This window comes from Rutidosis leptorrhynchoides, chromosome 3, assembly GCF_046630445.1.
Source record: "Rutidosis leptorrhynchoides isolate AG116_Rl617_1_P2 chromosome 3, CSIRO_AGI_Rlap_v1, whole genome shotgun sequence".
NCBI classification, from domain to species: Eukaryota; Viridiplantae; Streptophyta; class Magnoliopsida; order Asterales; family Asteraceae; genus Rutidosis; species Rutidosis leptorrhynchoides.
In genome coordinates, this window is record NC_092335.1 from 551,045,145 (window position 1) to 551,065,891 (window position 20,747).

General features: G+C 32.5%; 2 protein-coding genes across 2 annotated transcripts; one reads left to right on the forward strand and one right to left on the reverse strand.

The window, feature by feature from the left end:
* Positions 1-978: 978 nt before the first annotated feature.
* On the forward strand, positions 979-1,542 carry LOC139902024 (uncharacterized). Its single transcript, XM_071884682.1, has one exon. It carries the CDS (start codon positions 979-981, stop codon positions 1,540-1,542), a length of 564 nt encoding a protein of 187 aa, XP_071740783.1.
* Positions 1,543-2,558: 1,016 nt separating this feature from the next.
* On the reverse strand, positions 2,559-12,858 carry LOC139898527 (protein ENHANCED DISEASE RESISTANCE 2). Its single transcript, XM_071881279.1, has 25 exons — positions 12,742-12,858; positions 12,218-12,611; positions 11,994-12,068; positions 10,821-10,874; positions 10,480-10,545; positions 10,259-10,362; positions 10,040-10,107; positions 9,841-9,954; positions 9,706-9,746; positions 9,518-9,618; positions 9,010-9,105; positions 8,542-8,606; positions 8,384-8,455; positions 8,114-8,269; positions 7,787-8,001; positions 7,680-7,713; positions 7,039-7,193; positions 6,829-6,930; positions 6,243-6,287; positions 6,029-6,169; positions 4,908-5,003; positions 3,891-3,992; positions 3,212-3,356; positions 3,046-3,097; positions 2,559-2,965 (listed from the first exon to the last, which is right to left on the reverse strand). The coding sequence occupies exons 2-23, from the start codon at positions 12,359-12,361 to the stop codon at positions 3,252-3,254; spliced, it is 2,151 nt and encodes a 716-aa protein (XP_071737380.1). The 5' UTR covers positions 12,362-12,611; positions 12,742-12,858; the 3' UTR covers positions 2,559-2,965; positions 3,046-3,097; positions 3,212-3,251.
* Positions 12,859-20,747: the final 7,889 nt, after the last annotated feature.

Consider the following 20,747-nt stretch of genomic DNA (forward strand, 5'->3'; position numbering starts at 1 on the left):
ATACAAACCCCTTAAGTTCAATGAGCATTATAAGTGCAAGTCTTATATATTCATTTATAACACCATTTAGCCTCGAGTTGCGGTTCTTATTGTCAAGTGTTTCTAGCATGCAGTAGTTGTCTTGCAGAATATTTCACCATCACATAGTATGCGCACATTGCATGAGTTTTCTTAGTTCGGATATTTGTTCTTGTCACAGTTTGTAACCGGAGAAAATAGTCATCTCAGGTGTTAGTTACAACAGGTTTATTTAAGTTTAGTGTTAGATAAAGACTCATGACTATAAATAAATAAAAAATAAAGATCATCACTGACAGTGTTGCGGAATTTGGGAGTACTCCGGAGTAGGGATGGCAATGGATGTTTCATCCATGGACATCCACCAGATCCGATCCATTTATAATGGATATGGATGATGTAATTTAATGATTAACAGATATGGATATAAATATGGATGATCTAAATAATACGTGGATCGGATATGGATGACAATTTTTCATCCAGTATATATTCATTATCATTTTAATTCATTTTAATTCACACATTCCTCCATCTTTTCATTTCATTCATTTTAATTCACACATTCATCCATCATTTTCATTCATTTTAACACCTACAGGTCATTCATTTTAATTCACACATTCATCCATTTTTTCATTTTTAAATACAAAATACAATTTCATTTTATCATCTCAATTTATCCATCTTTTTCAAATCGATATGAATAGCAATAACTCAAATTCGGATCCCGGTCTAAATGTGGTATTAACGATCACGAATAATCTAAATTATAATCAAGCACTCGAATTACTTGATAATTTGGATGAGTTAAGCGATAATGAAGAAGTTGAACCCGTACCAAGAGCACCTAGAAGATAACTACATAGAGATCGTGAAGGTCGCGCAAAAGCTTTATGGAATGATTATTTCGCCGACAATTGTACGTTGCCAGAGGATTATTTCCGTAAACGTTATCGAATGAGAAAACCTTTATTTCTTCGTATATGTCAAGGTATTTTGAGCTTTTCTCAAACCCCGATTCCTTCGTATTTCACTTATTTTATTCAAAAACGTGATGCTACCGGATTACTTGGTTTTAATATTGTTAAAAAAGTAACACCCGCCATACGTCAACTAGCTTATGCTGCTTTGGTCGATCTTTTTTATGAGTATTTGCATATCAGTGAACATACCTCATATGATTGTTTAAATAATTTTTGCAAATGTGTTTTTCACTTGTATGCAACCGAATATTTGAGGAAACCAACTGCACAAGATGTGCAACGTTTAACCGCTAAACATGGCTCAAATACATGGTTTTCCGGGAATGTTAGGAACTCTCGATTGTATGCATTGGAGATGGAGAAATTTTCGGCACGTTGGAAGGGTCATTATACACGAGGTGACCATGGTTACCTGTCAATTATGCTTGAAGCGGTAGCGTCGTATGATGGATGGTTTTGGCTCGCTTATTTGAAACTGCGGGATCAAATAATGATATCAACGTACTTAATCAATCTGATTTGTTTAGCGACTTATTAGCCGGTGAAGCTCCACCGTCTACGTTCATGATTAACGAGTGTACGTTTTCCAAGGGTTAATATTTGACGGATGAAATTTACCCGGAATGGTCAACATTAGTTAAGTCGTTCTAAATCTGATAGACTCGAAACAATCAAAATTCAAAAGGTATCAAGAATCGGCAAGAAAAGATATTAAACGAGTATTTGGAATAGTTTTTTAAAATTTTTAATGTAGTTTTATATTTTAGTGTATGTTTTAATTTAAATGTACTTTTAATTTTAATTATTGTAATGTATTTAATTTTTAATAAAAGTTTAGTTTTATTTAAATACTTATAATTATTTGATTTTATAAAAAAATTAAAAAGTAATAAAAATATGGAAGAACGAGTGTCACTGTTTGGAGTGTTTAGTCCTGGATTTAATCATGAGAATGAAGTGCTGATGTGGCACCTAGTCCTGATAAGGAAGGAGCGTCACCAGTGGCGGAACTAGGATTTTTTTCACCCGGGGCAAAAAAAAAAAAATTTAAAACCGTAGTAATTTTTTTGAACAAAATATGAAGGTTTTGGGGCAAAAAATTGAGATTTTTAGGCAAATAATGAAGGTTTTTGGACAAATTCGAAGATTTTTGAGCAAAATTCGAAGGTTTTGAGGTAAAGGTCGGAGAATTTTGGGCAAAATTTGAAATTTTTGTGGAAAATTTAAAGGTTTTGAGGCAAAAGTGGAGAATTTTGGGCAAAATTTGAAGGTTTTTGGACAAAAAAAAAATCCACCGGAAACGAAGTCGAAAAACTCAAAATTTTTACACTTAAAAAAAAAAATCCAAAATCCACTAGGGCGGGCGCCCCCTTCTGCCCTCACGTAGTTTCGCCTCTGAGTGTCACCATTAGGAGCACTATAAGAATAATCATGTACGAAGTATAATATTGTAGAACAAACAAAATATTAAAGTCAAAATTTACATTGAATAATGAACATGGTGGTACTTATGAGAGCATTATAAGGTGTTCTTGGTAGTTTCACATAAGTTTAAAAAAAATAAAAATAAAGGCTACAAATATTTTTCAGAACTCGGAACCCGTGACCAACACACATAATTTGTATTTAGCACCAAAGAAGATAAAGGTTCCTAACTAAAAGTCACAAATGTTATATACCAAATAGTATAAGGTTCATGTTCATTATTCTTTACATATAGAAATGGATCAAAACCTATAAATCTCAAAAGATATTGAGGATCCGAGATAGAAATAAAAGGGATATGGGGTCCCTTCAGGGCTAACATCCAATTCGGGATCTTAATTTGAGTTGTACCACTTACATGGCTTCAAAAGTAATGAAATGAATTAGGTCAATGTAGCGAAGAGTCACATTCCATCTGCTCTTATTCTTATGTTTAACATAACTGCTTTACATTGTCCCCCTCGGTTTGCTAATTGCTGCCAACCGAAAACAGTTTATGATCATGACAACGAAAATGAAACTTTAGCTTCTGAAAATAAAGTGACATAGATTCTACCTCCTGTACCACAAGTAATTTGCTGGTAGATTTCATTACAGCCTCTATGTACCTAATAGTTTGGTAGATTTGGACAGTTAATCAAACGTATCTTAAGATAGAACCGAATTATAGAATCATATTAGAAAATATTCCAATTAAAATTAAATTTAGAATGGGAGCAAACCAGTTCAATGAAATCAATTTCTACTTCGATATCATAGAAGTCACTCATCTGGTTCCAATTTCGGAACAATTGCGGATTTTAGCTCTAAATGGGAAACCCTAACCGCACCTATAAGCCGCTCTGGCAACTCGTCAGTTGTGTTTGCCTGATAAAGACAATGAAACAATTAAAATCAAATGTTATGCGCATAAAACTAAGCACTTACGCTTTCTTTTCATGAATTGCTCTATAGGAGAATCATTTTGGATGTTTTGATCAGTAACAGATAATAAAGCATGTTACAATCTCAAGTCATTAAGTTTACCATCTCTGTTGTAAAACTTGAAGAACAATCAAGAAAAGCAAATTACATTACATGTTTAAATGCCAATAATAGAAAAATAATCATAATCAGATAAGTAGATGAAAGAACAGATAATATTTGGATACGCTTTTGAACTTTGAAGTTGTAAAAAGTTAACATGGTGTTTAAAGAAATGAAATTTTAATATAATACTAGAAAATGGACAAAAGAGACATTGTTTGTGAAAACATAAACATTCTGTGAAGTGAGAGTAAAAAGCCTCTGAAATAAACAGAAGTAAATAGGTTATTTTGGTTTATCACTATATAAATCAGAACATTTGATAGTAGTTCGAACACAAATAAACAAACACAGTAGACGCCATTAGCAACGTACCTGTACAAGGAAAGCCATATCAACGACAAGGCTAGTGATAACACCTACTACAAGACCCAGGACGCCATTAGCAACAGTAGAAGAACCAATGTCAACATCAATCTGTCAATTGGAAAGACAATATCAATATCAATATCAATTTACTATGAAAAAAGACGAGAAAATGTGTAACAAACTGAACGGCTGGTCGGATGCAATGTTATTATTTATCAAGATTGTAAAATTTTCTAAAATTCGCATCAGTCGGGAGCTTGGATGGATTAATCGGTGACGAGTTGAGCGTTGACCACGGGGACGAGTTGGGCGTTGACCAACATTGACTTTTAGCTCACGCACGCACGTGCGCGCAAACACACACAAATATATCAAACATAAAACATAAACATTTCAAATATATATAGTGCAAAAAGTCTAATTTAAAGAAATATTAAAATTTTGACCAACTTTGACTTTGACAGACTTTGACCAACTCAGCCCGACATTGACCGGACTTTTTAGCATTCACTGACTTTTTAATTGTTATTATTATTATTATTTTTTTGAACGGCGATTTTTTGGTATCAGTAGATCATTTATTTCAACGACCCTCATCATATGCACGTAACACACATGTTCGCGCGGAAACCCGAACCCGATCGACGGTACCCGGGAACACATCCATTCGGGCAGTGGTCCGGGTAAAAGTCCGTGAACGAATCCGGTAAAACCTCCCTATAGGGTCAATATATACCACCATTATTGGTGTTCAATTGGTTTAAAGAAAATCATGTCATCCCTAAGGATCGGATCGAACCCATGACCTCTCCCTATCTCATGACACAAAGTACATCCCTATCTCATGACACAAAGTATATCTCATGACACAAAGTACATAGGGGGAACCGTTAGGCTATGCCCGAGGAAACGGGACGCGTTAGTCCCCAAACCGACTCATCGGCCAACTCGGCCGACTTTTACAACAGTGCTATTTATACATTTGTCTATATGCATAATGAAGAATGTGAGAAGTAAGATTACCTCCAAGTAATTGGTACCACGGATGTAGTTGCAATCAACTGCTTTACCCAAAAGACAAGGGGTGCTTCCAACGCTCTGGCGCACTATCCACGACCCCTGACATAGTCAAGTCAAAAGCTTAGACCTCATACATGCTTCAGAAAATTATTATTTGATCAAAGGATAGTAGAGGTAGTAAGAAGGGTTGGTAGACCGAAGCAGCATTGGTCGGGTTGGGTCCACCGGCAAACACTTTTTTGTCAATTTTATGAACTATCTATATATGAGTAACGTATTGATAACGAGTAAAAACAATGTAATGAGAATGTATTCGAAAGTTTGAATAACATACGGAGTAATTAATTCGTTCACATTAACTAGACTTGTCATGACTGTCAGACTATCCGTTTAGCACGTTCCCATTCTAGCTAAATATCTTGTATAACCCATTTTAAAATATAATATATGACCCCAATTGGCCCATATACAAATAAATGTGTCGAATTTGTCACCTATACAATATAGTGCATAACCAACGTTGCAATAATCGCTAATTGGGAATAATTGTCCGGGACCTTGGACAGAATACTCCGTTAAATCGGGGAGTAATCGGATGTTGACTAACTTTGATTTGACTAATATTGACCTACTAATGCCTACTTTGACCAAGTAATCCTGATTAATCCATTTACTTCCAAATTATCCTAACCGATTAATTGGATGTTGACCGAGTAATCCCCGTTGAACAAAGGTTGACCGATTTTGAATACTCAGATCAAACCTCTTCAAAAAATGAGTAATACTGAGTTCTAGAGAACCGAAATTATATTGCATTCAAGCCAAAAATATGCACCTATTCAACGGTTGGATGATTATATAATTAATGTAGGAGGGTGCGTACGTGAATGTTATTTCGGCATAACCACAGCATCATACAAATGATACCCATTATTATTAACACGATATCATACAAGTAACATCTAGGTCAAAAAAGTACAAGTGTGATAAATTGACAAAACCCAAAATCCATAAAGCTTTACACGCGATACTTAAGATTTTTATTCTCTCTATATGTCATTCACATTAATTAATTTAGTTTAGATAACTGCTCAAACAAGACATTGATCAATTGAGATAAATACCTTAGGTACAGATGGTATGAGCTTCATCCTACTATTACGGAATTCATCATCTCCATCAACAAACCGTTGCAAAAGAGAGCCAGGTGTTAATTCCTTGGTCACAAAGTAGAAAACCATGCTGTAATTTGTTGAACCCGGGACCTTCAGTAGTAAAATGTTGGAATTATTTCAAAAAGACAGCAATAATATAATCTAGCTATTTCAAAAAACTTACTTGGACATTGAATACCATGCAAAAATGTCCCTTTTGAGAGGCAACCTTCATAGAAACAGAAATTACATAAGTATATAACCAATAAGAACCCGTATAAAAGATTACTGTCAAAAAGGTGGCCCATATTTCAAATAAAGGTATCGATTCCTGAAAATAAAACAAGATAAAATAATAGGAAGCATACTGCACACTAAGTTAGCAAGCAACGTTTATTTATAGAAGTACTACAATCTCTATTAGTTTTCATATACTAAAAGTTAGAACTCTTAAATCAACATCAATTTGAGATTCAAGTTGTCTCTTAACAGAAATTAACTAGGATCGTGTGTCTTTTATATGGTCAACCACCGTAATCTAATTGCAAAAAAATTACCAGGTTACAGGCCAACTGTGTGAACTAAATCTTTCTTAATCATTCTGAGGTGTTAGATGTCATTCTCGGAACAAAATCATACAAAAATTAAATACATTTGTTTCAACATGAACCCACAGATAGAATAACAAATCGAAAATCGTTTCCTGCAGCAGTAAGAATCCAACAAAATAGATAAATAGCTTTAGAGCCTGTAAAAGTTTAAGCAAATACTTGTGCTGCACAACCAGGACGTCTAGCAACATGATCCATTCGTTTGGTGTCTTTAAACCAGTCAACAGCAACAAGATCCATAAGGGGCTTGCCGCCAGGCATCTTCACAAGCACATTTAACATTGTACAAGTTAAATGAAGTATGCCATATTAAAAACGTAGTATAAAGCCTCATTAAAGAATAATATTATGAAAATAGATGTAGCATACCTTTGATTTGTCATAGCAAAATTGCTTACTGCGAAGTTTAAAGTTGTTCCCATCAGATATTCTCCAACAATCACGGGCATTTTCGTTATCATCACGCCGTAGATTACCCGAAAAGCAAGATAAGTCAATTTCAACCACAGGTTCTTCTTCAAAGGCTTCAATAAGTAAAGTATATTGTAAGTTAAAAGCTCTGCGATTCTACAATAATGCATATTAAGAAAAAAATCTCATAAAAGGGCATAATGTATACATAATCCACTTAAGTATTTAGAAAGTTACAGCTAGACCACCCGAATATCTAAACAGTATTACAGGCCATCTAGGTATCAAATTAGTTTTGTTTATGCTAATTCCAACAAAAAACATACAGATGACATTCCATCATAAATTCAGAGAAAAACACAGATGTCCTTGATTAAATGTAAACATGATATAAAATTGTTTGAAAGTAAAAAAAAAAAATGGGAGGATTTTTGTTGAAGTTCGGGGCACTTTTACAAATTTCAAGCAGATTTTGGACCAGAAAAACATGAATAGAAACATTTTCATGCTTAGATGGCATATACTAGTTTAAACTTTGGGTGGAATAGTGTCCCGTGTATACATTATCCCACAAAATAATCATTTTCAAGTATATTCACCAGTCCGTCTGGTCTCCAGTTCAGCGGTATATTCCTGAAAAAGATCAAAATCAGAATCAGAAAATATAGCAGCGTTAAACAAAAGTAACATGTAACCAATTCATCACCTCTTCATCGGGGATTGGGATATCTTCATCCTCATCTGAGTACTCATCCATCATTTTTACAGAATTATCAAGTGAATGATTTCGATTATGAAAAGAATTCAGTTGAATTTTTTGGGTCCTTTTTGTAGGGACAGAATATGACGCCATATTAACCATAACAGGAATTCTAGGGGGAGCAGTTCTTTCATCAGTCTGAGCAAAGTATTCACGCAGGCCTATTATCAATAATCAAAATAGATTGGAATTAAATCATCTACCAATTGCATATCTAATTATCTAATTACGTAGTATATATTAATATATGAGATACATTAAACAATCCCTTACCAGCGACACTATTTAACATTTGTAGCAGGCAATGTTGCTGAAATGATGATACATAACCCACACCCCATCCCTTTAAATCAATCTGCATAAGATGCTGAACTTGTGATCTGGGCCTTCCATTTCGGGGTTTGAGAGGGGAAATGTTAAAGCCTCCACCTAGTTCAAGATTAAAGATTTATAATTGCAAGTCTGACATGGTTCCACATAATAAATAATTCCAGTTATTCTGAATTATATTGATTAATATTCATCATATAAAAGAGAGATTACTCTCGATATGAGCGCGCACATATCCTGGTTGTGGGCCACAGTTCTCATGCTCTCTTGAGCAAAATAGTACAACTGCAAATAACAATAATAGATTGGAATATTAAATATTAGAAGTCATGATTGGAAAGGGAAGCAGCATACATGATGTACGCACTGACCATAACTCCCATCATCATTTCGGCGCCAATATCGCACATAACAGAGGTCACGTGGCCACACAAACCTTACAGAAAAACCCAAAAACGAAGTGTTATTTGGTCATCAAAGAATTGGGTTGACTTTTGTCTTTTAGCAGTTTTGCATGCTATAGCCATATATTTATATTTATAAGGTGATGGACAGCAGGGACAAAGCAATCAAACAAACTGTTAACTTCTTATATATATACAAAGTGACAAAGCAAGAGCGGGCCAAAAAACGACAACCGACTATTAGTAATTGATACATTCACGTATATACTCAAAGACATAATGGCTTGTAAGCTATGGGAGGCTAGAGTTATTATTTTTTTTCATCATCAGTCGGAATAATCACAATCGGGAACATGTATAAGTATACCTTTGGCAATCTATATACCCTAACACACACACACACACACACACACACTTAGAGCAAGAATGTATTACGTGGGGAACCAATCAAGCTGAAGCCTATGATACAATATTGCTGTATGTCCATCCACTTCATCAACCAAGCTACCATCCTGGAAACTACAATCCCACCTGAAAATGTAAGCATTTAATTTAGATTAATAATAATTAATTATGCAAAGCAATAGGTCAATAACTAAGTGATAGGAAGCTGTTGGTTACAGTTCTGCAATTAACGAAAAGGATCATCTTCCTAACTAGTATTGCTTTTGATTCCACATGATCTAATTATGTGATAAAGCCAGAGTGAACAATTTTAAATAAAAATTAAAACATCAAACATAGATTCTTAGGCAGCTGTTGGTTACACTACTACATTTAACCAAAGAATGGATCATCTTCCTACCCAATATTTCTTTTAGTTACACATAATACATATACATATTATACTTATGTGATAAAGCCAGAGTGAACATTTTTAGAAAAGATTAATAAATAAATAAGGAATATAAATATGGGGCCAGTAATGAAAATGATTGCATACTCAAAGCGTGTTCCATCCATGCACATTACACGCTCAAATATTTCTTCACAACTGGCTTCCACAACACCAACAGCCTTCATAGCCCTGCTACAGCTCTTCGGCTGCAAGGACAATAATAATATGTGAATACCCATGATGATAAGTGTGCAATATAAGATAAAAGGGATGAATAGGAGAATAAGTCATACGAGGAAATCAACTTCAAGAAGCTCTTCAAAGATACGAAGTCCTGCATGAAATTTTAGGCAAAATGATTGTTAGCCCAAATCACCCATTACAACCAATACTTAGGTGCCTAATTTTTCAAATATACAACTAAGTACCATTTTGGCATTGAATAAGCCGCCAATGTTTCCTTGAAAATGCTTGATTGTTGGTATTTTGGCTTGCCAATGCTGAACTTTCTTGGGTCCAATCCAATATAGATTCAGGAGGACCTATGAATAAATATATTATTAACTTAATATATACACAGCGAAAAGGAAACCAACATACAGCTTACAGAGAAAGAAAACTAATCACCATTCCCAATGGTAGTTCTTCGCATCAAACTTGGTCTGGAATCTTCTTCATCTTCTGCTGCACTGCACCTACAAATGAACAAGTACATACATACAATAATTGTATAATTATATAAAAAAACAGGCACAAATAACAAATAGAATTGCCTTCTTGCTTTTCTAGGTACGATGTTCTTGAAATAAAGTGTTAAAATTTAACATGCAAACCTTCATTACTTACTGGCTTTCCTGATCGGATGAGGATGCATTTCTTCCACTATCCATTCCAGATTTATATTCAAAAGAATGGTATTTATTTCCGTTAGCAACTAGCGACTCCTGATGCTGAAAATCATTGACATACGGTGTTACCTTTTACGAGAACACAGCTATAAACTACAAATATCTGAATAAGCAAACATCTTGTACTACCAAACTTACTAGTTTACAAAGAAGATATACCTGATCAATAACAGACTCAATTTTTTCTTTCCAGATAAGTGCCTCTTGGATGTTAAAAGCTGCCATCTGAAACAGAAGAGGCAGTTTTTATGTAACTCTGAACTATAAAGAAACTTAAGTTGCATTCTTTTATTAGTACAACTGCTCAGAAACGTGTAGCAGAGATATATTAACATGTTAAAGTGACAATGTATCGAGATTTCAGAACTGCTAAACAGCCCCAAAAAGAAAAGGAGGCACTTTATACTATTTATTCTTTCCAACACGTGCAAATGAATCTGGAGTCAGATGAATAAAGTAAATCTAGAACTTAACTGCAAAAGCAAGTAAAGAATGTGTACCGTAATCCGATGGTACTTCTCTTTTTTGTTGTAAATCGATAATACATATACCATCTGTTGCAAGAAAAATATGTGAAGTAAATTTAACACAGCAGGAATAAAGCAAATAGTATTGCAAGTTCCATCCGTATAAGATGGAGTAATATATAAAAATCGACTGCAAACCCACAATACTAGGACAGAAATAAGCTTCAGGAAGGAATATATATGGTGACAAGTGAATATGTAAAGAGAAAAGTAGAAAACCAAACTAACGAAATGAAGTCACAACTGATATTGTGATGTGTGTGTGTGAGTGTGTGTGTGTGTGTGTCTTTGTATGTATCGCAGCATCAACTTGTTAACAAAGATTGACAAAGTCCATCCAATTACTTTGGTTCTCTTTTCTTATGTAAAATTTGAGGTAACTGGAGTTTCTATTAACAATCTGTGTATTTTGGCCTGTTAAGTCTGATATCTAAGGATAATTGAGAAAAGCATCGTAAGCAGCCTTTCTCTTGCAAAGCAAAGAGATTACCTTGCTGAAAACATGATCCTCTAATCACAAAAGATTAACCATATGCAACTGTTTCCTGTTATGTATTGCACAACAGGTTGTAGCTTGACAGTAGTATTTTGAATTCCCTATTACTTTTGTTTTTGTAGTAGAATTATGATCATGATTGTAGCCTTTTGGATACTAGCTATATTATAGATAGATGTACATCCTAGCTTTTCACGACATCTGTTATGAATATCAAATGACAAATTGAAACTAAAAAGGCATATGTGGACTATATATTGATCAGCCAAATTCAATCGATGTGTATCAATATTTTTGGTAGTTGACTATTGGGGTTTTTGGCTAAGCTTATCAGAAATGGCTAAAGTGTGTAAGAAAAAGCCTCAGATTTGGGGCTTCGGCTTTTTAGCTTTTCACCCACAAAAGAGCTTACAAGCAATGTAAAAAAGCTCCTCCAAACAACTTCAGAAGCTTTTTAGCTGTATGATAACAAAACAAGCTAAAAAGCTGACCAGAAAATCCCTCCACCACACCCCCCAAACAACCCCTACATATTGTTAATCTGATTTTCACATCACGGGTTGTATATTCCGTAAGTCGGTATCGTTAGGATTTCTTGCATGTACTTTTAACTTCGAAACCACATAAGCTAACTAAAAAGAGAGACTCACGTGTCCATGTTGTGTTTTTAAACCTCGATCCTCCACTCTACAGTTTCCATCGATAACCAAAGTTTTGATTGGAACCTAACGAAGAAAACAATAAAATACATCAAATAATATACATACAGAATTAGTAATCATTTCAATATCAAATCAAAAACAAGTGGCAGTACAACAAATAACAGAAATAATCACGAATTAATACAAAAGTAAACTTCATAATTAGCAAATACCACATTGTCTTGAGGCTTCCTCTTGTAGTAAGCAAGTAATCGCGATTCAAGTACGAAATATCTCATATGTATAAACGATCTCCCAATCTTCCTCCTCCCATACCTCACCATCCATCCATCATAAACCACCTTCGAATTCGACATCTCAAACAACTCCTCTTCAGTCCTTCCAAATCCTCAAAACTCAACTATTTACCACTACTATTATAACCTAAAACCCCCAAAATTCATCAATCAACTCCTAAACCTCAAACCTAAATCTCACAATTCAAAATTCAAACTCACTTAATGAAATTCACTTCAATAAATTCAATCCACGACAGCGATCGGCAGAATCTAAGCTTCACCGATTCGCATGTCAAACTTAAGCATGAATTAATAACTCGAATTTAACCTACAAAATTGAAATTAAAACGAATATGAACAAAATTATACAGATAATACATATCGGTTTACAGTAAGTTATGTATTATATTAGCAAGTGCTTCGCTGCAAGAATTGAAAATACGTGATGATCAACTTACTATCTGCAAAGTTACGGTGAAGATTGAGAGATAACGGCGGACGATTAAGTAGCGGCAGACGGCAGCGGTGAGTGTATTAATTGCCGAGATTTATAGATACAGAGAGAGAATTATAGAGAATTATAGACACAGTGGGATCATCAAACGGACCGCAGGAGAATTCTGACTTATTGGTATTGGTATACAGTATATTTGTATTTAATTAAATTAATTAATTTTTAATTACTAAATTTTGAAAGATTTGGGGTGGGAGTATTGAATTGAAGTTTTTAGTAGGAGTCGTGGTTGGCCAAGTGGAAAAATATAATTAAAATTAGAATAAATAAATATAAAATAAAATGTTGATGGGGTGTGTTCGGATGAAATTAGCTGGAGCTGGAGCTTGTAGCTGTAGCTGGAGCTGGAGCTTATGAGGTAGAGGTAGAGGTAGAGCTGGAGCTGGAGCTGGAGCTGGAGCTGGAGCTTATTTTTTAAGCCGGTAGCTGGAGCTTATTATTTTTTATAAGTGTTTGGTAAACTAGCTGGAGCTTATTTTCCAGTTCATAAGCTCTACTTTTTTTCATAAGCTACTAAAAGTAGCTTATTTTTTCAGAGCTTATGATTTTCATAAGCTCTACTTTTTTTCTCTACCAAACGAAGTTTATGACTTGGAGCTTATTAAAATCATAAGCTCAAGCTCCTATAAGCTCCCATAAGCTCCAACAAGCTCGTCACCCAAACACACCCATGGTCTGGTCTTTGTCAATTTTCATTTCTACACGAAATTTGATGTTGTTGAAAACTTTGTATTTTTTTATGTAAATATAAATTGATAAAAATAACTAAGTAAATTTTGGAAAAGTTTTGGAAAAAAATAAGGGTAAAACTGAAAAATTAACAAAATTACATGTGACAATCATTTTTTATTAAATTGTGTAGTTCTTGTGGGGAAACAACAAAATTAGGATAGATGGAGTATATATAAATAAAATATCTAATGATATGATTACAACTAAGACAGATCACGTGATCTGTTTGAAACATATATTGTGTTAGACTAAACGACACAAACAACTACATCTAAACATTGACCCAAACCTACTTATTGAACCAAACAAACATTCAATTGACATATAGTGCAAGCTGAACCCTAAACAGAACAGTAACATACACATATATTGTGTTCGACTGAACGATGCAAACAACTACAACATCTAAACTTCACAAACCTACATATTGAACCAAACAAACAACCAATTGACATCCTGTCACACCCTCAAATAGGACCGGGGGTAAATGTGACTAACCAATATCATAACACAAGTTTAATAAACGAGAACGACTCTAAATGAGACGTTTTATAAAATAATAATTGTATCGCAGCGGAAATAGTAAATTGTTTACATCAAAATTAAAATGTAATATAAAAGTTTAATGCAATGTAAACATGGTAATATGAGGACTCCAAGTAGGCAGCAATCAAATCACCAAGTAGCACGAAAGCTAGCAATCACCTGAGACAAAACATGTTTAAAAGTGTCAACCAAAAGGTTGGTGAAGTTCATAGGTTTATCAATAGTAACCAAGTTTTTAGACCACAAGATTTAGTTAAAAAGCGGGTTGATATAGACATATCGTTTTGAAAGTAATGCTGAAGTTTTTAGACCACAAGATTTAGTTTAAAAGCGGATTGATATAGACATATCGATTCGAAAGTAATGTCGTGGTGTATGATATCGAGACTAAACCAAGTTTACCCCATAACATTTTATCTGTTCGTGTCTTTATTTCATTATTATGTATCCATTGACCATCGGTCAAATGAATAGAGACGTTACTCTCAATAGGCTTACTCACAATAGCTAAGCTTGCACTTATACGTAGAAACTAACGACATCATGCATGGATTTAGCATGAAACAGAGCATGAAAACATAATTAGTTTGAGTACTTGTGTCTAAAGTGTAAAGCAGTTTTAAAAAAAAAAGTGTGTGTCTCACCCCCAAAGTTAAAAAATAGTTATGAAATAGTAAAAAGTGGGGCTATGAAGTTCACCTAATAGCAGATGAAGTTATTCCACGAAAGTAATGAATGTAAGTAAATGACCGGGATCTCAACCTATAGATATAAGTTAGGTCATTAGTTTGTTCAACCGACAAGTATAATGTTCATAAGTAAACTTATGAGTTGTGGAGTTGTTAAACATGTTTGTGTGTGTCCACCATAATCATGTTTAGATGTTGTACAACTTTGCCCAAACCCCGGTGCTATCAAGTAAGTCAAGAGATGACCAAATGCGGGGGTCGGGAACTTTCAGTTGGACTATAAGTCAACAACCTTTCGTTTAATCCAAAACTTTATTCTCATAAGCAGTCTGAGACATCATCCACATGACCGTAAGTAGCAGTGGAGTTTGTATAAGTCATACGTTATCGTTATGATTATAGCTTTCTCTTGTTGCGTGTGTATAGGGATACAACACATTATTAAGTTACGTTTATAATATATAATATGTATGTATGTTATATAATATAGGTCCATGTGTTATATATAGTACCGTTAGTTTCATTTAACGTTTTTCAAAGTAATTTGACCAACCAGGACTATATTGTTTCTACGTAAACCTCAACCAAAATGTCAAATTAAATTACTATCTTTTACAGAGATATAGATCTCTAAATTAATTTTCCAAAAAGTTAAATCACACCTTCCAATTCAATATACATTATTTTATATAATTTTTACACCGAACAACAACTAAATTTTGACCCTTTGTGGTATAAAAATTCTTATAAATTGATCTCTCACTTTAAAAAATTATATCTTAATTTTATGGACTCCCAACACATAGTATTATATTTTAGATAAATCTTTTGACCTTGTATTGTTATCAAAAAGTACAAAATATTCAGAAGATTCAGTTTCCATAAATAGACTCTAAAACAGAAACACGTATTTGTAAAAATCATAATTAAATCATAAAAACTCTAAATCACTTGATTCTAATTGGAGTGATTTTGAAATTAAGTTTCCAGTAACCAGAAAAATATTCAGATTTTAAATCCCAAACGATATTTTTAAAACGAATTATCTTTACACGCATATCAGATAAATCTTTCAGCACGACACATGTATCTTTGAAAAATCATAATTTTATCCAATAATTATGAGTCTTATATGAAACTTGAATGGTTTTTAATGTAGAAGTCAAATATGTTATTATATAAATTTAATAAAATAGTTATCTGGTCGGAATAATAAAAAGTAAAAATGAATTAAAAAGAAGAAGAAAGAAAAATTACCTAAAAATTTTCCCAAGATTTTTGACACAATACTTCAAGAATTTTTGATATAATTTTTGTGAAAATGGGTGGAGTATTTATAGTGAAAAAATTTTGGAAAACAAGTTAAAAAAATTTGAAAAAGATTTTGATAAGACTGAAAAGATTTTTGATAAAATCAAAAGATTTGATCTTATAAGATAAGAAAATAAATTTAGTCCTTATTTGGTTTAAATACATTTCTTCTTGATTAATTTTGATAAAATTAAAATTATTTTGATCTTATCCCTTTATAATAAAAAAGAAATTGGCCAATAGAAAATTAAAAGAAAAAAAATTAAATTTCTAAGTGAATAGAAATCTTATCTTTTATGAATATTCTAGAATTTATGAATTTATTTTTTTATCATCTCTTTATATTTTAAATAAAGCCTATTTTTAAATAATTAATAATATTATTATTTTTTCGGTTTTTAGTTAATTATATAATTAATTATATAATTTTATCATTTAATTAATTTATAGTTTTACATTACAATAACAACAAAACTCAATACCACATGAGTGGTCTATGGGGAGGTGAGATGTAGACAATCCTTCATCTATTCGAGAATAAAGACAGGTCATTTTTCCACCCAAAGTGAAACACTCTCAAGAGTAGAGAAAGTCATCCATCTCTTTATTCGACGGATAAAGAGATTGCTTCCGAGAGGACCTCCGGCCTTTAAGTAGGAAAAAGTTTTTTTTTAAATAATAATAGACGCCATGAAAATGGTAGAATCAAATTTTCATGGGTTTTAAATCCTGCCTAGAATTTGATTTAGACTCTAAGACTCAGTTAAATCAACAATAAATCGATGATTATTGTAATAAATGTGCCACAAATAATTTAAATACTTGTAATAATAATATTTATATTAATTAAAGTACATTATAAATATAACATAAACTTTAATTAAAGAGTGTCGACTAAAAATTAATATTCCGTCAACGTTGATTTAAATCATATATTAATTACGTTTGGATAACAACCCTAATAATTAATATTACATGCATGCAAACAAAACCCTAGGAAAAAAATAGTTATTTTAGAAGTGAAAAAATGAGGGTTGTTATACATCTAGTGCAAGCTAAACCCTAAACATAAAAAAAATCCAATTGACATAGAGTGCAAGCTAAACCCCAAACAGAACAACATAAAACCAACATCAGAATGAAGACATCCTAATTGGATTCGAGCTGCGCAACACAATAACTCCCCCCCCCCACACACACATATACACAAACAGCCTAGCTACCGAATACACTCCCAATACATTCAAATAAGCAATAGGAAATGCTCGACCAAAACTCAAGAACACCATTCACGAGACCGCAACTAGTAAGTGTTTCATTCTATGTAGATGGTTAATGATCGAGATGTCACGTTAACACTGTCAGAAAAATACTGAAGAATGTTGAATTTTGTTATTCGGGGATTGAATGAATTAGTGTTTCCATCCGATTATTAATGGTTGAAATTTTCTTAAAATTTAAGTGTTTAGTAGAGTAGCTGAAATTGTTAAAATAAATAGTAAAATGACAAAAAGCTAATAGGTTTTTCTCAAACGATAGTTCTATTAGCTTTTAACTTTGTCCTTAGTATGTGTAGGTGTTTGTGATCATCTAACTCCCTTCGTCTCGAACCCAGAAAGGACATGACATGATCTGGGTGATTATGGAGCGGTTAATAAAAGTGCACATTTTCTAGCAGCTAGTGAAACGACGTTGTTATCAAAGTTAGCTCAGTTACATGTGAATGAGATAGTAGCACGACATGGTATTTCGTTATCTATATTGTCAGACAGAGATTCACGGTTTGTGTCTAATTTCTGGCAGAGTTTATGTGATGGCTCGCCAAAATCCCTATTGACGCAGCACATCATTCATTGGTCCCATTGCGAGGTTTGCCCTCTATATGATACGTTTTACAAACATTGCATTCATTTCAAAAGACGCGCTTTCTATATAAGAAAGTTTTAAAATTTGTATACATTTTTAAAGCATGTACATAAATGTTTTCGACTTGTGGTGATTTCTACATATAGACAATCCCAATAAATGATAATTCATAATAATACATCAGTTGATTAAATAGTCAAAATATAATACATATTAATGTTTGAATGCAAGTTCCTTGAAAAATATGCCATCTAAGACTCCATGCACATAGCAGTTAAACAGCGGAAGCTTCTTTAATACCTGAGAATAAACATGCTTAAAAGTGTCAACCAAAAAGGTTGGTGAGTTCATAGTTTATCATAATCAATCATTTTCGTAATAGTAATAGACCACAAGATTTCAGTTTCCATAAATATTCGTACACTCGCAAGTGTATAAAAGTATTCTATAAGTCGTTGAGCGCTTCGGTAACCATACTTAACAATTAATGTGGTATATTCCCTTTATTATGAAATCTCCCTACATTGTACCAGGCGTAGTAAAAACGAAGTACTATGCAACCGTTTACGATACTAGAGTGACTAGCCCGGTTGGGGTTGTCAAACCCGATAGATCTATCAATAGGATCCGCGATTACATGCTCTTACAACATGTAAATATTAGTTACCAAGCTATTAGGGAAAAATATGCAAAGTGGTACAACTCAACATAGAAGATATTTTAAGTACTTGTGTCCATTTCGTAAAACATTTATAAAATACGCATGTATTCTCAGCCCAAAAATATATATAAAAAGGGAGCTATGAAAACTCACGTATCAATATTGTGGTTCAATATTGTAGGAAAAGTATGCAGACGTAACGGAAATGATAAATGCAAGGTTGGCATTTGATTCACGAACAATACCCCCGATTAATACCCATAACCTCCTTTTTTAATACCCATGAATTCCTTAGCTTTAACCCATTTGAAAAATCTATTTTGAAATCACTTGAACATAACCCCGTCGTAGTATTTTATGTATATTACTAATACTAATATTAATGATACTACTTAATAATAATACTAATATTAATATTAAGAGTAATAATAATAAAAATAATAATAAGAATTTAGTACTAGGGAGTAATATATCTATATCTATCTATGTGAATGAATTGAACCAGAAACATAATCGTTCCATATATATAGTATAAATATAATAATTTAATAATATTGAAATAAAATATAATAATATAATATTATAATAAAGTAATAATATAATAATATTAAAATAATATAATAATAAAAGGAATCAAACGTGTGAATTATAATTCAATAATATTTGCCGACAGTTTTCACGGACCGGTATTTCGTACTCTTGTTGCTAATAGTTGACGGGTAAAAGTATGAGTAAAAATTCCACTTTTTATATTTGAATACATATATATCTGTTTTGGTTTTAAGCTTTATGAAATTAGTTGTAAAAAGATTCATTTATAAAGTTTATCAGCGTAATATGTGTTTTTCTAGTTTTTGACTGGACAAAGATATATAATATAATATAAATTTTAATATAATAATATAATAAATATAATAATATAATAATATTGAAATAAAATATAATAATATAATAATTAATTAATTTCATTTTATTTACTATTCATATGAATAGTAAATGAATTAATTTCGATTCAACTATTTAAGCTACACGTTGTTGTACGTTGTGCTTTACAAATTGTACATTTTTAATTTAATTTCATTTCTTAAAAAAAATTACAAAAATTATATCATAAAAATAAAACGACTTAATGCGTAAAATTTTTAATTTGAAATAGCATCGTTTAATAGTAAATTTTTATCATTTCATATATAAATCATGACGGGTTCGAGTTTTAAATTATAGGTTGTTCGTGAATCGTAGGGTAAAGTCCAATGGTTAAAAAAATATTTTAATGCAACACATCAATTTGCTTATCTTGTCGGAATTATCATAGTTTAAATTTGACCGAAATTTCCGGGTCATGACAGTACCTACCGTTAAAAGAAATTTCGTCCCGAAATTTGGCTAAAGAAAGTTGATAACGAAAACGAGGATATTTTCGTATCACGAAATATGATATAACTTGAATTCTTTAAATGAATTCGATTGTTAGTATAATCATTATCAAAGAAAATGATAAGATCGATGAATGGAGTATTTCGAGTACCCTAAATGGGTCGGGTTCCGTTTTATGATAAGCATAAGTTCAATAAATTTCTCACTATTGAGAAATACAAATGAAATGATAAAGATTTCTCCGGAAATACGATAGATAGGATTTCAAATGAGCATAACTAGTGTTATAAGCAGAAAGAAAAATGTAATGGCACGATTATATTAGCAAACTACTGGAATCACAGAAAGTATATAACTATCAAGAAAATACATTCTTGGTATGTTCACATGTTAAGTAAAATGAAAGAGTCGTGTAACATGGTACATGGTGAGGGTAATGTTGATCAAGTACTACCTTCATCATGTGCCATTAGAACTTTCGCATGACTTACTATAATATAATCACGTTGATCGGGCGTCATTATATTACACTAACTCATTCTTTCATTCCAACACTACTCTATAATATCAATGAACTTAAATTCGAATGTTACAAAAATTTTGAAACTAAAACAGTTTCCGTTATGATGTAATACAGATAACGCAAAGAGATAATTAATTTCAGACAAGAATAGTTATGGAGGTATTTTTCAGAAATATTGAGGATATTTATAATGGAAGATACGATGATATCTTAGAAATTAAAAAAAAAATTAAAATCAAAGGATG

Coding starts and splice junctions, on each gene's coding strand:
- LOC139902024 (XM_071884682.1), top strand. CDS start 979: ATGAGAAAACCTTTATTTCTTCGTATATGTCAAGGTATTTTGAGCTTT.
- LOC139898527 (XM_071881279.1), bottom strand. CDS start 12,361: ATGTCGAATTCGAAGGTGGTTTATGATGGATGGATGGTGAGGTATGGG. Junction 10,546..10,820: donor AGAAGTACCATCGGATTACG/GTACACATTCTT, acceptor CTTCTGTTTCAG/ATGGCAGCTTTTAACATCCA. Junction 9,106..9,517: donor ATGGATGGAACACGCTTTGA/GTATGCAATCAT, acceptor TTACATTTTCAG/GTGGGATTGTAGTTTCCAGG.